Source organism: Arctopsyche grandis, chromosome 3, assembly GCF_051622035.1.
Source record: "Arctopsyche grandis isolate Sample6627 chromosome 3, ASM5162203v2, whole genome shotgun sequence".
NCBI lineage: Eukaryota > Metazoa > Arthropoda > Insecta > Trichoptera > Hydropsychidae > Arctopsyche > Arctopsyche grandis.
The window spans coordinates 32,765,249-32,786,186 of NC_135357.1; the positions used below are offsets into that span (position 1 = coordinate 32,765,249).

The window sequence follows — 20,938 nt, forward strand, 5'->3', positions numbered from 1 at the left end:
GGTAACAAAATTAAGGTTTCGGGTGTACAGCCCTCTTAACAGTCGATTACCTAACCGGAAAAGACCTTTTTTCCGTTATGCACAAGCAAAATTGACTGTTAGCCGTTAAATGTGTCTGCAGTCTGCACTCAGAATCATCTTTCCAAGTAAAACTCAAAGAGAAGCTTGATAAAAAAATAGATGTAGATTTATACCAAATATTAATTGATATAATTCATTAATTACATATTATCTAAATATTTGAAATTAATCAATTCACTAATTAATTTAAAATATTAATATTTTCAAGTATTTTATAGAAGTGTACATATTTGCATGTTTTAATGCTTCTAAAGGTTATTTTATATATGGTACGATTTTATGTATTTAAAATTTAATTTATTTTAGTTTGGAGATTTTAAAATTTTAAGCATTTTGGAAAACTGCGAACACTTACTTGAAAAGTGTCAAAATTTTAAATTAGAAACGTAAAAAAATCAAATTATACTATTGAATCAAATTTAACAGGTATTGGATTTATACAAATAATCATATGAAATATTATAACATTCAAGTAAGAAAAAATTAGAAATTATATATATTTATTTTAATTTAAATTTAAATTTTCACTTAATAGTGCCTTGGACGAATAAAAATATAAACATATAAATTGAAAAAAAAAAATAAGAAATATATAATAATATATGTATGTATATTAAAAAAAGTAAAAAATATATAAATTGAAGAAGTTTTTGGTAACTCTTCGTTTCCAAATTGGGGTGACAACACTGGTCATTGCCCATAATCGTGCAATTTGCGGCAATAACTGTGATGTTAGGGTATTTTCTTTAAATGCGAAAGGGCCATATGCATCATTCAAGGTTTCAATTCCAGCTTCTATGGCTGAGATATTGTGTGTATTATGTTTCATTTTACATATATGTATTATACTGGACCGTATCTAATTTTGATTTTCTGAAAAGGGGCACTTTTTTCTTATTAACTCGGGAACAGTATAGAAAAATGCGTTTTTGTTTTTTCAACAGTTTATTTATTATCAAGTGAACCAAAAGCATGTATGTAATTGTTTTTTTTTTATAATTCTATACTAATGTATGTATGTGCACACATGCATTAGTCCAGTTGCCAATATTCAATTGAATCCTGTGTTTACAAATTGCATATTTGTATTGCCCTATTTACGTACATACATCTGTACAATCGTAAAATATTTTCAATTTATTACAAGGCTTTTTATTGACATTATAACGATTAATTACAAGATGCAAGGTACATATAATGTCAGTTGAAAGTTAAATTTACGTCCTTTTTGAAAAAATAAATGTGCTTGATTATTATATAAACTTATGTTTTTGATTATAAAACAAAACATTTTTTCAGTAAATGATTATATAAGCACGCGAAGAACATGAAAAAAATTAATTCACGGAATGCAAAATATTTGAATTTATCAATTTAAATATAAAGTTGGCTGTGTAAAGTAAATATTTTTAATTTACTTACATAGTTATAGACAACGTTTTGTATATTTTCGAGTAGCTCTTGGATTGGGTGTACGTGTTTTACGTGGCCTTGGTTTCGGCGTAGGATAAATAACATTCGTTGGTTTAGGGCTACCTCCTTCAATGGGAATCGGATCAATAGTATTTATTGGCTTGGGAGTAACCACTTCCATCGGTTTTTTGTCGATTATGATTCTATTTCCAGTGCTAACTCCGAATCGTCCCATAAATAATATATCACCAGTCGACGTCTTTATAAAGTACAAAAATGGATGGTCAGCATTAAACCTCTTAACAACCCTAGCAGCAGACATTCTAGATACTCCAATAACTATAAAAAAAATTGATTATAGATTAATAAACTGCTAATAAGAAGAGGTTAGTAAAAATAAATCTTAACGTAGAGCTCGTTCGGTTTTTAAAGGACCATCTCTACTCTTTAGGAAAGGTGTGCAGACACAATGATCAGTATAGACAGGGCCGATTTCAGGGAAGGTCTTGGTCGGGGGGAGCCCGAGGGTGCCGAGTAAGTTAGGGCGCCACTCGATGCACCGAATGCGCTTTGAAATTTAAAATTAGAACGTAAAAGGCCCTAAAATTTTTAGATTAGAGGGCCAAAAGCCATTGATGCTTTCTTGAAGGTTGTTAATGGATAGCTTTGTGGAAGATGATTTATAATTTTGTGTTATATGCATTAGCAGTTTGCTAAAAAATTAAACATAAAAGCGCTTCTACTTTCTAAACTTTACACATGTTTACACCATGTTTAGCTTCAATATATCGCTGGACGATTCTAACTGATTCACGTGCAATTATATTCCTTAAATAATTCCTTATTATCTAACACACGATGGGAAGCGAAAAAATCAAGTGTCAAAGCAAAAAAAAAAATAGAAACTGAAAGAAATGATCCAGGTGTAGCTCATGAAGCAATCACATTAGAGGTACAATTAAAAGATTTCAGCTTTCTTGTTTCATTTATTGTTTGGTACGGTGTTCTTAAGCAATTAAATTCATTTTTATTTCTCAGATACAACATTAGTGTTAATGAAAGAAAGATTCGAACAGTTGAACAAATATTCAGAGACGTGCTGGTTTTGTGTATTTTGTAAACAATCTACCGGAAAGAGCCGATCTTCAAATTAAGCCCACCGCGAATTAAATATCTGATATTATTAGAAATGAACTTGAATTTATTGTAAAGTTATTAAGAAAGACGCCCGTAGACCGATGACGTCATGGTGACGCCAACCAATGGTGGAGTCGGGCGTTGCGGCCAATGGCTGCGCCAGACTCCTTGACCAATGATAATACGTGTATGCGCTGAGCGCTCTATGATATAAATATGGTACGCTCTCGATCGGTGGCATTTGGATCCTGGCCTCTACCTGACAAGCAGCTAATAAAGACTTGGAACCTGCCTGCGTGTTTTCTTGTACCTCGACTTGACTCCACTTACCTCTGATTACTCTTCACTATTATTTTAAAAACCTTTCTTTCAAATAAAAATCAAGGTAAAATGAATCCAATCATTGTATTAAATTTTATTAGACAGTATGATTTACAAGAATTGTATCCGAATATTTAGGTTGCTATGCAAATTTTGCTGACACAGGATGAAACTGTATCAAGTGGTGAACATAGTTTTTCGAAACTTAAAACTTATCTCCGGTCTACAATGTCACAAAATAGACTTTCCAATTTTGAAACTCTATGTACTCATAATGATATCGCAGAAAATTTTGATTTTTCAGCTTTAAGGTAGATTTTACTGAAAGAAAGGCTCAGAAAGTTAACTTTTGAATTATCATTTTATTTATTTATTTACACCTGGGATTGAGAAATATTGTTAACCATTTTGCTGCCGGTCCCAAGACCTTAAGAAGAGGATGGTAATCAATTTTTAAAAAAAATTCTAGGGGCGCTTGGAAATTATTGCCCGAGGGCGCCATAGGTCCGGGCCGCACCGTGCAACTTTGTTGGCCCGGACCTATGGCGTACAGTGTTCTCTTGATTATCCGGGTGCGGATTATCCGGTTTGCGGATTATCCGTGCAAATATTAATTATTTTTTTTAAATTAATTAAATTTTGGTCTTATATAATAATGAAACGCACCGATTCATTGCGACCGTAAACATTTCAGACTAGAGTTTGCTTCCGACGGTTTATTGGTTTAAGACAAATTCTAACAAATATCGATGAAATAATATGAATGGACAGATGGAGCATCGTGTATGCATTTGCGAAACTGAGCACCATGTATGCAAATGTTCCGGCTGTCATTGTGTTAACTTTCGTTTTCCTACGTCGGAATTGGTAGTTTGTTTATTGGGTCCCATGGTAGAATTAACGGAACGGGAAATACAACTGCAAGGGGTTTCGTTGACTCCAACTAACAATACCACGTTGCACGTGTCACGACATAAGGTCCAAAGCTATAAGATCCAACGACAAGGGCACCACGAAAGAAGATCCACCCGTTAGAATGCCCACCTGCTAAGTGATCCAGACAATAAAAAGCCCAGTTGATAAAACGTCCAACCGAAAATCGCCCACCCTGTTAAAGGTCCAGCCACAAAAAGTCCGAAAACAAAATATAAAACATAGATAAAGTAATAATGCTTAATAAAACGCTCCATATTTACATAAATCGGATATCGAGTCAATTTGACTCGATACTCGATTGAATACTCGGCGGGCTTAAATATTTTTAATTAATTTCCGAATATAATAATAATGTTAGATTAAATCGTTGCAGCAGCTGACATCGAGTCAGGTGCTGCCAATCTATTCAGCTCAACGACAATTCAGCGCAAAATCAATTTTTTCAATAAGTTTTAAATGCGTTTTCGAAAATAATTACTGTATTGAAATTGTCGGCCATATCTACATGATAATTTCATAAATGCGAATAAATTTATTTGATACTCTTTGTGCCTTGAAATATTATGCAAGCAGGGTTTCTCAACTAAGACCGCAAACATTTATTTTTAAGCAGGGTTTCTAAACCGGGCAGCAATTTTTTTTTTCAAATAGTTTTTCTTAGCAATCCAAACTTTTACGTATGCAGGGCTTCTGAACCAAGGTTCGCAAATCGTCATTATGAAACTTTTCATTTGATAAAAAATGGGAGATTCTTTGGTTTTCGATTTTTTCCCCAAAAATTATGTTTTCAAATCCTACGTATTCAGGGTTTCTCAACTGAGTTCCGCAAAAAATATTTCTTAAAAAGAGTAAAATCTTACGTATGAACGGATTCTAGACCAAGGTTCGCAAGCCCGTCTTCATGGGTTCTGCTATTCATATCTAAAATGTATGTATGTATGTATTGACGTATTTATCGGCCATTGATTTAAATTATCGTGCATTTCAAACCAATTGCAAAAAGATGCATTTGCTGTTCGTACCACTTCGGGTCTAGATATTCGGGTCTGCATATTCACACTTACCCTATATCAAATATACGAATAATAATAATTTTTCTATAATTTTAAATATAATATGCATTACTTTGTAACGTCTATTAGACTGTTTACCGAACAACTTAAGCTTTTATACCTTTCACTCGAACCGTATTTCCGAAATTTCATTCATTGATAGCATTTTTTTCGTCCAAGGCACAATTACATGAGAGTTCATTAAATATTCAAAATTTGTATAATTTTTGACAAGCATTATATGAATTTTTAGATTAAATAACGGGTTTCCGGAAACTTTTGATTTTTAACAACGAGTTTCCGGAAATCCATGGAAACACCACTGACTATATGTTGAAAGAAACGGTGCCACGCCTCCAACGAATTATGTATTTGTTCTGGGAAGATTACCTATTACGCGACTTCCAACATTCCAAATATTCGACCATTGATTTAAATTATCGAGCATTTCAATGGTGTCTTTATTAATTTAATTCAATTCACATAACAAAAAGCATTTCCTGTATTATTCTAGTCATTTTGACTTTGAGATTCGGCATACGATCCAGCTGATTGTTTGTCATATCTCATATAGTCATATGACGGCAGTTTTTATACCTACTAATCTGACCGAAAGTAAACAAAGTCATCCAAATTCTATGAAAAGGACAATGAAAATGTGTACCGTTATATGCGGGTAGGGCCTAGCGACTACCTGCGAATATTTCGTGTACATCGCATCGCAGAAGTGCATAAAGATATCTTCAAATGAAATATAAAAAAATAAGTTTGTAAAAAGAGCGAGCTCCAAGACTGTATGTCAGAAACTATCCAGTGCAGGGATTTCCAATCTTTTTATGCAATGGAACACTTTACAAACCCCGAAATTTTAACGGAACGTTTAGCTTATTTTTAAAGTTGAGTAAATATAAAATAAAATGTATTACTAAAACACTTATTATCCATTTCATAAATATAATTATAAATATAGTAAACAAAGCTCTCAACGACTTTGATGATTTTTAATCCTTGAATCGCAAATCTTCTTGATATCAGACACAATAAAGGTGAGCTCAATTCTTATAAATGGGGTAGCGTCGATTGTGTTCCTGCACTTTGACCATTGTAGCATAATAAGAAAATTCTGCTGCGCATAAATAGGATGTAGAAAACAGAAGTAAGACAAAAATAGCTGGGTTTTGCCATTTTGGGGTTTTCTTCTTACAAACTCGCTCAGAAATCTTTTAATGGCTTTAAAATTCATCTACTTTCAAATTTAAGCCATTCATCTAAGGCAGGAAAACAATCAAAATTATTAGATTCAACTGATGAAATCCAAAATTGAATTTTATCTCTTGTATTAAAAATTGTATTACCTGACTCGATATCAGCTGCTGCAACGATTTAATCTAACATTATTATTATATTCGGAAATTAATTAAAAAAAATTAGGCCCGCCGAGTATTCAATCGAGTATCGAGTCAAATTGACTCGATATCTGATTTATGTAAATATGGAGCGATTTATTAAACATTATTACTTTATCTATGTTTTATATTTTGTTTTCGGACTTTTTGTGGCTGGACCTTTAAAAGGGGGGACGATTTTCGGTTGGACGTTTTATCAACTGGGCTTTTTATTGTCTGGATCACTTAGCAGGTGGGCATTCTAACGGGTGGATCTTCTTTCGTGGTGCCCTTGTCGTTGGATTTTATAGCTTTGGACCTTATGTCGTGGAACCCACGTTGCACCCCTTTTTAACACGAATGCGCGATCAGGCGATTCGTGATGGTAGACCAGTGGTCCACGAGCATAAATTACCTAATCTGTACATGACAATATCTTACACAATTGGAAAGATATCCACTAGATTTTTTGGATATTTTATGATCACCTGTGACAGCTGCAGCTTCTGCTCCTTCTTCATTCACTTCAATAAAAGCTTTCTGAATGACAAAAGATACGTAAAGTTGCTCATCAGATTTAAGTAATCCCAATAAATTTGCACTTTTCGGCGAGAACATCGACGTCATACCCAACTGATTTAAAAAAAATAATGTTTAAAATAAAATCAATAGAATTTCCAGAATTGAATAAAAAATATTTTTTTAAAAACCTTTTCCAATATTGGATTGAGTTTCATTGTGGTTTCAATTTTGAATTTTGGAATGCTAACTGAAACTTTGTTTGGGAGCAGTTCATCAAATACTGTCTGTTTCAAATTTGAATTCATGACGTTTTTCTCCAAATTTGCCAATCCGTCGATTTGATTAGGTAGAATTATAACCATAGACACATTTCGTTTCTCATATTGCATTTCTAGAGCCTAAGAATAAAACAAATATTATGAACCAAACATGCTATAAGTGCATATTAATCAAAATTTAATATTTTCCTCCAGACTTTTTATTTATATAATAAATAACCTGTGCATCCCATTGTGGAAGATCTGCGTATTTAAACGAATCCAATTTGTTCATCATATTAACTTCAAATGCTTTACTAGAACTCAAACTGAATTCGCTTTTGATTGTATTTGCAGCATCAAATTTTGATTCCCACGTTCCCTATAGAAATGACTGTTAATTTATTATAATTACTCAGATAAAAAAAATAACGGAAATAAACCCCAATAGTCGTTTTACCTTAAAGTAAATGGCGTTTATGAGAATTAAGCGTGTAAAATCATTAAGGTCAACGGGATCAATTATTTTTTGAATTTTACTGTTAGTATTCTGTTCAACCTGTATAATTAAGAAAACACATATAATGCAATCAATTATTTAAATTAATAAAATGAGAAATAGATCTGAATACGAACCCAAGTGTTTATTATAGCAGCAGCTTCCTCATTTAAAGCGAATTCGATATTTTCTATATCAGATGAAAATGAATCGACTGCCGAGCTTCTAAAATCTGCGTTCAGAACGTAATCTTTTTTGACGTAGAGTTTATTGGCAATATTTAGAGTGACGCCTTGAATATTGTTTAAACGATTCATGGCAGATTTAAAAGCTGATTTTGTCTACAAGTAATACTACACATAAAAGAAATTCATTTCTCATCAAGAAGATATCAAGTCATCAAGAAGATATAATTGTCTTACAAAATCTGAGTTCGGTAAGTGAAGAGCAGTGTTGATTTCATCTAAAGTCTCTCCTCCAGCTCCCAATGACAATAGAGCAAGAGCAAAATGTGCAGACATTCCTGACATTATCAAATCATCAGATGGTTTGTCCACAGCTACTTCCTAGTCAACAAATGTTGTTCAATATATAACTTAACATGTATAAATTTATACTTCTGAAATATTAGTGGAAAATATAAATTATTTAAGTACTGTATAAAGCTGATTCGAAAATTTATTGCTGGAACTCAAAAGTTGAATGTCTAGATCAGTTGTTTGACAGCATCCAAGTATAATAAACGACATCAGCACAATTACTGAAATCGAAATTTTAATTTATAATAATGGGAAATTTTGTTTAATTCAGTATTTGTGTATTTTATTGTATTTGTTACCTTTCATGGTTGGTTTTAAAGATGGTGACTTGGGATGTTTAAAATGGATAACACCTGGCAGTATTTCAATTGCCATATTTAGATGTGTCAACGTTGAGAGTCGAACAGAAAATGACAATTAAACGGCAAAAAGTGTGATTTATACGAGTTTTTTTGTTTACAGTGCAAATTTCGGAATTTTTTTTTAAATAAAATGTGACATGAATTTGTCTAGATGCAATTTCTCGCATTGAGAGAAGATTAAGTATTGAACAATTAATAATGAGTACTGCTTCTCCAACTGGTGATAATATCGTAGCGTAGGCAAAGAGGAGCCGGTGGTTAATTGGATTCGAGGATTATCCCCCGTCAGTCGGGTTGTTTTCGACGGTTACAAATTTGAAAGTTTGAAAAGTTCACAGTCGATTACCTAACCGGAAAAGACCTTTTTTCCATTACGTACAAGCAAAATTGACTGTTAGCCGTTAAATGTGTCTGCAGTCTGCAATCAGAATCATCTTTCCGAGTAAAACTCAAAGAGAAGCTTGATAAAAAATAGATGTAGATTTATACCAAATATTAATTGATATAATTCATTAATTACATATTATCTAAATATTTGAAATTAATCAATTCACTAATTAATTTAAAATATTAATATTTTCAAGTATTTTATAGAAGTGTACATATTTGCATGTTTTAATGCTTCTAAAGGTTATTTTATATATGGTACGATTTTATGTATTTAAAATTTAATTTATTTTAGTTTGGAGATTTTAAAATTTTAAGCATTTTGGAAGACTGCGAACACTTACTTGAAAAGTGTCAAAATTTTAAATTAGAAACGTAAAAAAATCAAATTATACTATTGAATCAAATTTAACAGGTATTGGATTTATACAAATAATCATATGAAATATTATATCATTCCAGTAAGAAAAAATTGTAAATTAGAAATTAGAAATTATATATATTTATTTTAATTTAAATTTAAATTTTCACGTAATAGTGCCTTGGACGAATAAAAATATAAACATATAAATTGAAAAAAAAATAAGAAATATATAATAATATATGTATGTATATTGAAAAAAGTAAAAAATATATAAATTGAAGAAGTTTTTAGTAACTCTTCGTTTCCAAATTGGGGTGACACCACTGGTCATTGCACATAATCGTGCAATTTGCGGCAATAACTGTGATGTTAGGGTATTTTCTTTTAATGCGAAAGGGCCATATGCATAATTCAAGGTCTCAATTCCAGCTTCTATGGCTGAGATATTGTGTGTATTATGTTTAATTTTACATATATGTATTATACTGGACCGTTTTGATTTTCTGAAAAGTGGCACTTTTTTCTAATTAACTTGGGAACATTATAGAAAAATGCGTTTTTGTTTTTTCAACAGTTTATTTATTATCAAGTGAACCAAACACATGTATGTAAATGATTTTTTTTTAATTCTATATTTATTATGTATGTGCACAAATGAATTAGTATACATATTTGCGAATGTTCAATTGAATCCTGTGTTTACAAATTGCGTATTTGTATTGCGCTATTTACGTACATCTGTTCCAATTGTAAAATTACATATTTCCATTTATTACAAGGCTTTTATTAACATAATAGCGATTAATTACAAGATGTAAATTACATATAATTTCAGTTGAAAGTTAAAAGTGCTTAATTATAAACTGATGTTTTTGATTAGAAAACAAAAAAAAATACAGTAAATAATTATATAAGTAGGTACACGAAGTAGGTAAGTAGAACAGAAAAAATGTTGTATGCAGAGAGATGTTATAAGAATAGGGGAGCCCTTACGAATAAATAAATGTTGTCAATTTTACGCGGTACGTCTCTATAAATACGCTACATCGCACGGAATACAATCGGATCAATTCAATTATAAAAATGTATCCCATGTAGTTTATTGCGTGTTTTTGAATGTATTGTGCAATTTTTAGAGATGCTTGCCCATCTTGCGAGTAATATAAAAAAATAGAGAAGTTTTTATCGGACATACGGTTTGGTTAGGTTAGGTTGGGTTAGGTTTGGTGAGGTAAGCACGTTTTGTGGATATTTTTGCAATGTCGAAATCTGTGATTTCGGTGAGGGTTAGGTTTGGTGAGGTAAGCACGTTTTGTGGATATTTTTGCAATGTCGAATTCTTCGATTTCGGTGCTGTTTAGGTTAGTTTGGGTTTCGTCTGGAGAGGTAAGCAAGGTTTGTGGATATTTTTGCATTTTCAAATTCTTTGATTTCGGTGATGGTTAGGTTAGGTTGGGTAAGGTTTGGTGACGTAAGCAAGTTTTGGGGATATTTTTGCATTGTCAAATTCTTTGAATTCGGTGATGGTTAGGTTAGGTTGGGTAAGGTTTCGTGAAGCTAGCACGATTTGTGTATATTTTTGCAATCGCCAATTCTTTCATTTCGGTGATGGTTAGGTTAGGTTGGGTTAGGTTTGGTGAGGTAAGCACGTTTTGTGGATATTTTGGCAAAGTCGAATTCTTTGATTTCGGTGATAGTAAGGTTAGGTTGGGTAAGGTTTGTTGAGGAAGCACGTTTTGTGGATATTTTTGCAATGTCGAATTCTTTGATTTCGGTGATTGTAAGGTGAGGTTGGGTTAGGTTTCGTGAAGCTAGGACGTTTTGTGTATATTTTTGAAATGTCCAATTCTTTCTTTTCGGTGATGGTTAGGTTAGGTTGGGTTAGGTTTGGTGAGGTTAGCACGTTTTGTGGATATTTTGGCAATGTCGAATTCTTTGATTTCGGTGATGGTTAGGTTAGGTTGGGTTAGGTTTGGTGAGGTAAGCACGTTTTGTGGATTTCTTTTACAATGTCGAATTCTTCGTTTTCGGTGCTGTTTAGGTTAGTTTGGGTTTCGTCTGGTAAGGTAAGCAAGAATTGTGTATATTTTTTCATTTTCAAATTCTTTGATTTCGGTGATGGTAAGGTTAGGTTGGGTAAGGTTTGGTGAGGTAAGGACGTTTTGTGGATATTTTGGCAATGTCGAATTCTTTGATTTCGGTGAAGGTAAGGTAAGGTTGGGTTAGGTTTGGTGAGGTTAGCACGTTTTATGGATATTTTGGCAATGTCGAATTCATTGATTTCAGTGATGGTTAGGTTAGGTTGGGTTAGGTTTGGGGAGTTTAGCACGTTTTGTGGATATTTTTGCATTGTCAAATTATTTCATTTCGGTGTTGGTTAGGTTAGGTTGGGTTAGGTTTTGTAAATTGAGCACGTTTTGTGTATATTTTTGCAAAGTCTAATTCTTTGATTTCGGTGATGGTTAGGTTAGGTTGGGTTAGGTTTGGTGAGGTAAGCAAGTTTTGTGGATATTTTTGCATTGTCAAATTCTTTGAATTCGGTGATGGTTAGGTTAGGTTGGGTAAGGTTTCGTGAAGCTAGCACGATTTGTGTATATTTTTGCAATGTCCAATTCTTTCTTTTCGGTGATGGTTAGGTTAGGTTGGGTTAGGTTTGGTGAGGTAAACAAGTTTTGTAGATATTTTTGAAATGTCGAATTCTTTGAATTCGGTGATAATAAGGTAAGTTTGGGTTAGGTTTCGTGAGGTAAGCAAGCTTTGTGGATATTTTGGCAATGTCAAATTCTTTGATTTCGGTGATGGTTAGGTTAAGTTGGGTTAGGTTTAGTGAGGTAAGGACGTTTAGTGTATATTTTTGCAATGTCGAATTCATTGATTTCGGTGATGGTTAGGTTAGGTAAGGTTAGGTTTGGTGAGGTAAGCAAGTTTTGTGGATATTTTGGCAATGTCGAATTCTTTGATTTCGGTGAAGGTTAGGTTAGGTTGGGTTAGGTTTGGTGAGGTTAGCACGTTTTGTGGATATTTTGGCAATGTCGAATTCTTTGATTTCGGTGATGGTTAGGTTAGGTTGGATTAGGTTTGGGGAAGTAAGCACGTTTCGTGGATATTTTTGCATTGTCAAATTATTTGATTTCGGTGTTGGTTAGGTTAGGTTGGGTAAGGTTTTGTCAATTGAGCACGTTTTGTGTATATTTTTGCAAAGTCTAATTCTTTGATTTCGGTGATGGTTAGGTTAGGTTGGGTTAGGTTTGGTGAGGTAAGCAAGTTTTGTGGATATTTTTGCAATGTCGAATTCTTCGATTTCGGTGCTGTTAACGTTAGTTTGAGTTAAGTTTAGAAAGGTAAGCAAGTTCTGTGGATATTTTTGCATTGTCAAATTCTTTGATTTCGGTGATGGTTAGGTTAGGTTGGGTTAGGTTTTGTCAATTGAGCAGGTTTTGTGTATATTTTTGCAAAGTCTAATTCTTTAATTTCGGTGATGGTTAGGTAAGGTTGGATTAGGTTTGGTGAGGTAAGCACGTTTTGTGTATATTTTTGCAATGTCGATTTCATTGATTTCAGTGATGGTAAGGTTAGGTTGGGTAAGGTTTGGTGAGGAAGCACGTTTTGTGGATATTTTTGCAATGTCAAATTCTTTTATTTCGGTGATGGTTCAGTTAGGTTGGGTTAGGTTTCGTGAAGCTAGTGCGATTTGTGTATATTTTTGCAATGTCCAATTCTTTCTTTTCGGTGATGGTTAGGTTAGGTTGGGTTAGGTTTGGTGAGGTAAGCAAGTTTTGTGGATATTTTTGCAATGTCGAATTCTTCGAATTCGGTGCTGTTTAGGTAAGTTTAGGTTACGTTTGGAAAGGTAAGCTAGTTCTGTGGATATTTTTGCATTGTCAAATTCTTTGATTTCGGTGATGGTTAGGTTAGGAAAGGTAAGGTTTGGTGAGGTTAGCACGTTTTGTGGATATTTTGCAATGTCGAATTCTTTGATTTCGGTGATGGTTAGGTTAGGTTGGGTTAGGTTTGGTGAGGTAAGCACGTTTTGTGGATATCATTGCAATGTCGAATTCTTCGATTTCGGTGCTGTTTAGGTTAGTTTTGGTTTCGTCTGGTGAGGTAAGCAAGGTTTGTGTATATTTTGGCATTTTCAAATTCTTTGATTTCGGTGATGGTAAGGTTAGGTTGGGTAAGGTTTGGTGAGGTAAGGACGTTTTGTGGATATTTTTGCAATGTCGAATTCTTTGATTTCGGTGATGATTAGGTTAGGTTGGGTTAGGTTTGGGGAGGTGAGCACGTTTCGTGGATATTTTTGCATTCTCAAATTATTTGATTTCGGTGATGGTTATGCTAGGTTGGGTTAGGTTTTGTGAAGTGAGAACGTTTTGTGTATATTTTTGCAAAGTCTAATTCTTTGATTTCGGTGATGGTTAGGTTAGGTTGGATTAGGTTTGGTGAGGTAAGCAAGTTTTGTGGATATTTTTGCAATGTCGAACTCCTTGATTTCGGTGATGGTTAGGTGAAATTGAGTAAGGTTTCGAGAAGCTAGCACGATTTGTGTATATTTTTGCAATGTCCAATTCTTTCATTTCGGTGATGGTAAGGTTAGGTTGGGATAGGTTTGGGGAGGTAAGCACGTTTGTGGATGTTTTGGCAAAGTCGAATTCCTTGATTTCGGTGATGGTTAGGTTAAGTTGGGTTAGGTTTGGTGAGGTAAGCACGTTTTGTGGACATTTTGGAAATGTCGAATTCTTTGATTTCGGTGATGGTAAGGTTAGGTTGGGTAAGGTTTGGTGAAGAAGCACGTTTTGTGGATATTTTTGCAATGTCGAATTTTTCGATTTCGGTGATGGTTAGGTTAGGTTGGGTTAGGTTTGGTGAGGTTATCTCGTTTTGTGGATATTTTTGCATTATCAAATTCTTTGATTTCGGTGATGGTTAGGTTAGGAAAGGTAAGGTTTGGTGAGGTTAGCACGTTTTGTGGATATTTTGCAATGTCGAATTCTTTGATTTCGGTGATGGTTAGGTTAGGTTGGGTTAGGTTTGGTGAGGTAAGCACGTTTTGTGGATTTCTTTTACAATGTCGAATTCTTCGTTTTCGGTGCTGTTTAGGTTAGTTTGGGTTTCGTCTGGTAAGGTAAGCAAAAATTGTGTATATTTTTGCATTTTCAAATTCTTTGATTTCGGTGATGGTAAGGTTAGGTTGGGTAAGGTTTGGTGAGGTAAGGACGTTTTGTGGATATTTTGGCAATGTCGAATTCTTTGATTTCGGTGAAGGTAAGGTAAGGTTGGGTTAGGTTTGGTGAGGTTAGCACGTTTTGTGGATATTTTGGCAATGTCGAATTCATTGATTTCAGTGATGGTTAGGTTAGGTTGGGTTAGGTTTGGGGAGTTAAGTACGTTTTGTGGATATTTTTGCATTGTCAAATTATTTGATTTCGGTGTTGGTTAGGTTAGGTTGGGTTAGGTTTTGTCAATTGAGCACGTTTTGTGTATATTTTTGCAAAGTCTAATTCTTTGATTTCGGTGATGGTTAGGTTAGGTTGGGTTAGGTTTGGTGAGGTAAGCAAGTTTTGTGGATATTTTTGCATTGTCAAATTCTTTGAATTCGGTGATGGTTAGGTTAGGTTGGGTAAGGTTTCGTGAAGCTAGCACGATTTGTGTATATTTTTGCAATGTCCAATTCTTTCTTTTCGGTGATGGTTAGGTTAGGTTGGGTTAGGTTTGGTGAGGTAAACAAGTTTTGTAGATATTTTTGAAATGTCGAATTCTTTGAATTCGGTGATAATAAGGTAAGTTTGGGTTAGGTTTCGTGAGGTAAGCAAGCTTTGTGGATATTTTGGCAATGTCAAATTCATTGATTTCGGTGATGGTTAGGTTAGGTAAGGTTAGGTTTGGTGAGGTAAGCAAGTTTTGTGGATATTTTGGCAATGTCGAATTCTTTGATTTCGGTGAAGGTTAGGTTAGGTTGGGTTAGGTTTGGTGAGGTTAGCACGTTTTGTGGATATTTTGGCAATGTCGAATTCTTTGATTTCGGTGATGGTTAGGTTAGGTTGGATTAGGTTTGGTGAGGTTAGCACGTTTTGTGGATATTTTGGCAATGTCGAATTCATTGATTTCAGTGATGGTTAGGTTAGGTTGGGTTAGGTTTGGTGAGGTAAGCAAGTTTTGTGGATATTTTTGCAATGTCGAATTCTTCGATTTCGGTGCTGTTTAGGTTAGTTTGCGTTACGTTTGGAAAGGTAAGCAAGTTCTGTGGATATTTTTGCATTGTCAAATTATTTGATTTCGGTGTTGGTTAGGTTAGGTTGGGTAAGGTTTTGTCAAATGAGCACGTTTTGTGTATATTTTTGCAAAGTCTTATTCTTTGATTTCGGTGATGGTAAGGTTAGGTTGGGTTAGGTTTGGTGAGGTAAGCAAGTTTTGTGGATATTTTTGCGATGTCGAATTCTTCGATTTCGGTGCTGTTAACGTTAGTTTGAGTTACGTTTAGAAAGGTAAGCAAGTTCTGTGGATATTTTTGCAATGTCGAATTCTTTTATTTCGGTGATGGTTCGGTTAGGTTGGGTTAGGTTTCGTGAAGCTAGCACGATTTGTGTATATTTTTGCAATGTCCAATTCTTTCTTTTCGGTGATGGTTAGGTTAGGTTGGGTTAGGTTTGGTGAGGTAAGCAAGTTTTGTGGATATTTTTGCAATGTCGAATTCTTCGAATTCGGTGCTGTTTAGGTAAGTATAGGTTAGGTTTGGAAAGGTAAGCTAGTTCTGTGGATATTTTTGCATTGTCAAATTCTTTGATTTCGGTGATGGTTAGGTTAGGAAAGGTAAGGTTTGGTGAGGTTAGCAAGTTTTGTGGATATTTTGCAATGTCGAATTCTTTGATTTCGGTGATGGTTAGGTTAGGTTGGGTGAGGTTCGGTGAGGTAAGCACGTTTTGTGGATATCATTGCAATGTCGAATTCTTCGATTTCGGTGCTGTTTAGGTTAGTTTGGGTTTCGTCTGGTGAGGTAAGCAAGGTTTGTGTATATTTTAGGATTTTCAAATTCTTTGATTTCGGTGATGGTAAGGTTAGGTTGGGTAAAGTGTGGTGAGGTAAGGACGTTTTGTGGATATTTTTGCAATGTCGAATTCTTTGATTTCGGTGATGGTTAGGTTAGGTTGGGTAAGGTTTGGTGAGGTAAGCAAGTTTTGTGGATATTTTGGCAATGTCGAATTCTTTGATTTCGGTGAAGGTTAGGTTAGGTTGGGTTAGGTTTGGTGAGGTTAGCACGTTTTGTGGATATTTTGGCAATGTCGAATTCTTTGATTTCGGTGATGGTTAGGTTAGGTTGGATTAGGTTTGGTGAGGTTAGCACGTTTTGTGGATATTTTGGCAATGTCGAATTCATTGATTTCAGTGATGGTTAGGTTAGGTTGGGTTAGGTTTGGTGAGGTAAGCAAGTTTTGTGGATATTTTTGCAATGTCGAATTCTTCGATTTCGGTGCTGTTTAGGTTAGTTTGCGTTACGTTTGGAAAGGTAAGCAAGTTCTGTGGATATTTTTGCATTGTCAAATTATTTGATTTCGGTGTTGGTTAGGTTAGGTTGGGTAAGGTTTTGTCAAATGAGCACGTTTTGTGTATATTTTTGCAAAGTCTTATTCTTTGATTTCGGTGATGGTAAGGTTAGGTTGGGTTAGGTTTGGTGAGGTAAGCAAGTTTTGTGGATATTTTTGCGATGTCGAATTCTTCGATTTCGGTGCTGTTAACGTTAGTTTGAGTTACGTTTAGAAAGGTAAGCAAGTTCTGTGGATATTTTTGCAATGTCGAATTCTTTTATTTCGGTGATGGTTCGGTTAGGTTGGGTTAGGTTTCGTGAAGCTAGCACGATTTGTGTATATTTTTGCAATGTCCAATTCTTTCTTTTCGGTGATGGTTAGGTTAGGTTGGGTTAGGTTTGGTGAGGTAAGCAAGTTTTGTGGATATTTTTGCAATGTCGAATTCTTCGAATTCGGTGCTGTTTAGGTAAGTATAGGTTAGGTTTGGAAAGGTAAGCTAGTTCTGTGGATATTTTTGCATTGTCAAATTCTTTGATTTCGGTGATGGTTAGGTTAGGAAAGGTAAGGTTTGGTGAGGTTAGCAAGTTTTGTGGATATTTTGCAATGTCGAATTCTTTGATTTCGGTGATGGTTAGGTTAGGTTGGGTTAGGTTCGGTGAGGTAAGCACGTTTTGTGGATATCATTGCAATGTCGAATTCTTCGATTTCGGTGCTGTTTAGGTTAGTTTGGGTTTCGTCTGGTGAGGTAAGCAAGGTTTGTGTATATTTTAGGATTTTCAAATTCTTTGATTTCGGTGATGGTAAGGTTAGGTTGGGTAAAGTGTGGTGAGGTAAGGACGTTTTGTGGATATTTTTGCAATGTCGAATTCTTTGATTTCGGTGATGGTTAGGTTAGGTTGGGTAAGGTTTGGGGAGGTGAGCACGTTTCGTGGATATTTTTGCATTCTCAAATTATTTGATTTGAGCACGTCTCGTGAAGCTAGGACGATTTGTGTATATTTTTGCAATGTCCAATTCTATCTTTTCGGTGATGGTTAGGTTAGGTTAGGTTAGGTTCTGTGAGGTTAGCACGTTTTGTGGATATTTTGGCAATGTCGAATTATTTGATTTCGGTGTTGGTTAGTTTAGGTTGGGTTAGGTTTGGCGAGGTAAGCACGTTTGTGGATATTTTTGCAATGTCGAATTCTTCGATTTCAGTGCTGTTAGGGTTAGTTTGGGATACGTTTGGAAAGGTAAGCAAGTTCTGTGGATATTTTTGCATTGTCAAATTCTTTGATTTCGGTGATGGTTAGGTTAGGTTAGTTAAGGTTTGGTGAGGTTAGCACGTTTTGTGGATATTTCGCAATGTCGAATTCCTTGATTTCGGTGATGGTTGGGTTAAATTGGGTTAGGTTTCGTGAGGTAAGCACGTTTTGTGTATATTTTTGCAATGTCGAATTCATTGATTTCGGTGATGGTTTGGTTAGGTTGGGTTAGGTTTCGTGAGGTTAGCACTTTTGTGGATATTTTGGCAATGTCGAATTCTTTGATTTCGGTGAAGGTTAGGTTAGGTTGGGTTAGGTTTGGTGAGGTTAGCACGTTTTGTGGATATTTTGGCAATGTCGAATTCTTTGATTTCGGTGATGGTTAGGTTAGGTTGGGTTAGGTTTCGTGAAGCTAGCACGATTTGTGTATATTTTTGCAATGTCCAATTCTTTCTTTTCGGTGATGGTTAAGTTAGGTTGGGTTAGGTTTGGTGAGGTAAGCACGTTTTGTGGATATTTTGGCAATGTCGAATTCTTTGATTTCGGTGATGGTTAGGTTAGGTTGGGTTAGGTTTAAGGAGGTAAGCACGTTTCGTGGATATTTTTGCATTTTCAAATTATTTGATTTCGGTGTTGGTTAGGTAAGGTTGGGTAAGGTTTTGTCAATTGAGCACGTTTTGTGTATATTTTTGCAAAGTCTAATTCTTTGATTTCGGTGATGGTAAGGTTAAGTTGGGTTAGGTTTGGTGAGGTAAGCACGTTTTGTGGATATTTTGGCAATGTCGAATTCCTTGATTTCGGTGATGGTGAGGTTAGGTTGGGTTAGGTTTGGTGAGGTTTGCACGTTTTGTGTATATTTTTGCAATGTCGAATTCATTGATTTCGGTGATGGTTAGGATAGGTTGGGCTTAGTTTCGTGAAGCTAGCACGATTTGTGTATATTTTTGCAATCGCCAATTCTTTCATTTCGGTGATGGTAAGGTTAGGTTGGGTTAGGTTTGGGGAGGTAAGCACGTTTTGTGGATATTTTTGCATTGTCAAATTCTTTCATTTCGGTGATGGTTAGGTTAGGTTGGGTAAGGTTTGGTGAGGTTAGCACGTTTTGTGGATATTTTGCAATTTCCAATTCTTTGATTTCCGTGATGTTTAGGTTAGGTTGGGTTAGGTTTGGTGAGGTAAGCACGTTTTGTGGATATTTTTCCATTGTCAAATTATTTGATTTCGGTGATGGTTAGGTTAGATTGGGTTAGGTTTTGTGAAGTGAGCACGTTTTGTGTATAATTTTGCAAAGTCTAATTCTTTGATTTCGGTAATGGTTCGGTTAGGTTGGGTTAGGATTGGTGAGGTTTGCACGTTTTGTGGATATTTTGGCAATGTCGAATTCTTTGATTTCGGTGATGGTTAGGTTAGGTTGGGTAAGGTTTGGTGAGGTTAGCACGTTTTGTGGATTTTTTGCAATGTCGAATTCTTTGATTTCGGTGATGGTTAGGTTAGGTTGGGTTAGGTTTAGTGAGGTAAGCACGTTTTGTGTATATTTTTGCAATGTCGAATTCATTAATTTCGGTGATGGTTAGGTAAGGTTGGGTTTAGTTTCGTGAAGCTAGCACGATTTGTGTATATTTTTGTAATCGCCAATTCTTTCATTTCGGTGATGGTTAGGGTAGGTTGGGTTAGGTTTGGTGAGGTAAGCACGTTTTGTGGATATTTTGGCAATGTCGAATTCTTTGATTTCGGTGATGGTAAGGTTAGGTTGGGTAAGGTTTGGTGAGGAAGCACGTTTTGTGGATATTTTTGCAATGTCGAATTCTTTGATTTTGGTGATGGTTAGGTTAGGTTGGGTTAGGTTTCGTGAAGCTAGGACGATTTGTGTATATTTTTGCAATTTCCAATTCTATCTTTTCGGTGATGGTTAGGTTAGGTTGGGTTTGGTTTTGTGAAGTGAGCACGTTTTGTGTATATTTTTGCAAAGTCTAATTCTTTGATTTAGGTGATGGTTAGGTTAGGTTGGGTAAGGTTTGGTGAGGCTAGCACGTTTTGTGGATATTTTGCAATGTCGAATTCTTTTATTTCGGTGATGGTTAGGTTAGGTTGGGTAAGGTTTGGTGAGAAAAGCACCTTTTGTGGATATTTTTGCAATGTCAAATTCTTCCATTTCGGTGATGGTAAGGTTAGGTTGGGATAGGTTTGGGGAGGTAAGCACGTTTGTGGATGTTTTGGCAAAGTCGAATTCCTTAATTTCGGTGATGGTAAGGTTAAGTTGGGTTAGGTTTGGTGAAGTAAGCACGTCTTGTAGATATTTTGGCAATGTCGAATTCTTTGATTTCGGTGACGGTTAGGTTAGGTTGGGTTAGGTTTGGGGAGGTAAGCACGTTTTGTGGATATTTTTGCATTGTCAAATTCTTTGATTTCGGTGATGGTAAGGTTAGGTTGGGTAAGGTATGGTGAGGAAGCACGTTTTGTGGATATTTTTGCAATGTCGAATTCTTTGATTTTGGTGATGGTTAGGTTAGGTTGGGTTAGGTTTCGTGAAGCTAGGACAATTTGTGTATATTTCTGCAATGTCCAATTCTATCTTTTCGGTGATGGTTAGGTTAGGTTGGGTTTGGTTTTGTGAAGTGAGCACGTTTTGTGTATATTTTTGCAAAGTCTAATTCTTTGATTTCGGTGATGGTAAGGTTAGGTTGGGTAAGGTTTGGTGAGGTTAGCACGTTTTGTGGATATTTTGCAATGTCGAATTCTTTTATTTCGGTGATGGTTAGGTTAGGTTGGGTAAGGTTTGGTGAGAAAAGCACGTTTTGTGGATATTTTTGCAATGTCAAATTCTTCCATTTCGGTGATGGTAAGGTTAGGTTGGGATAGGTTTGGGGAGGTAAGCACGTTTGTGGATGTTTTGGCAAACTCGAATTACTTGATTTCGGT

At 35.1% G+C, this 20,938-nt stretch overlaps 1 protein-coding gene across 1 annotated transcript; it reads right to left on the reverse strand.

Annotated features, from left to right (window-relative positions):
- Positions 1-1,233: 1,233 nt before the first annotated feature.
- On the reverse strand, positions 1,234-8,926 carry LOC143909630 (alaserpin-like). The gene is made up of 9 exons (XM_077427710.1): positions 8,442-8,926; positions 8,260-8,363; positions 8,026-8,169; positions 7,741-7,944; positions 7,565-7,663; positions 7,346-7,486; positions 7,036-7,245; positions 6,814-6,958; positions 1,234-1,833 (listed from the first exon to the last, which is right to left on the reverse strand). Exons 1-9 carry the CDS (start codon positions 8,515-8,517, stop codon positions 1,508-1,510), a joined length of 1,449 nt encoding a protein of 482 aa, XP_077283836.1. The 5' UTR covers positions 8,518-8,926; the 3' UTR covers positions 1,234-1,507.
- Positions 8,927-20,938: the final 12,012 nt, after the last annotated feature.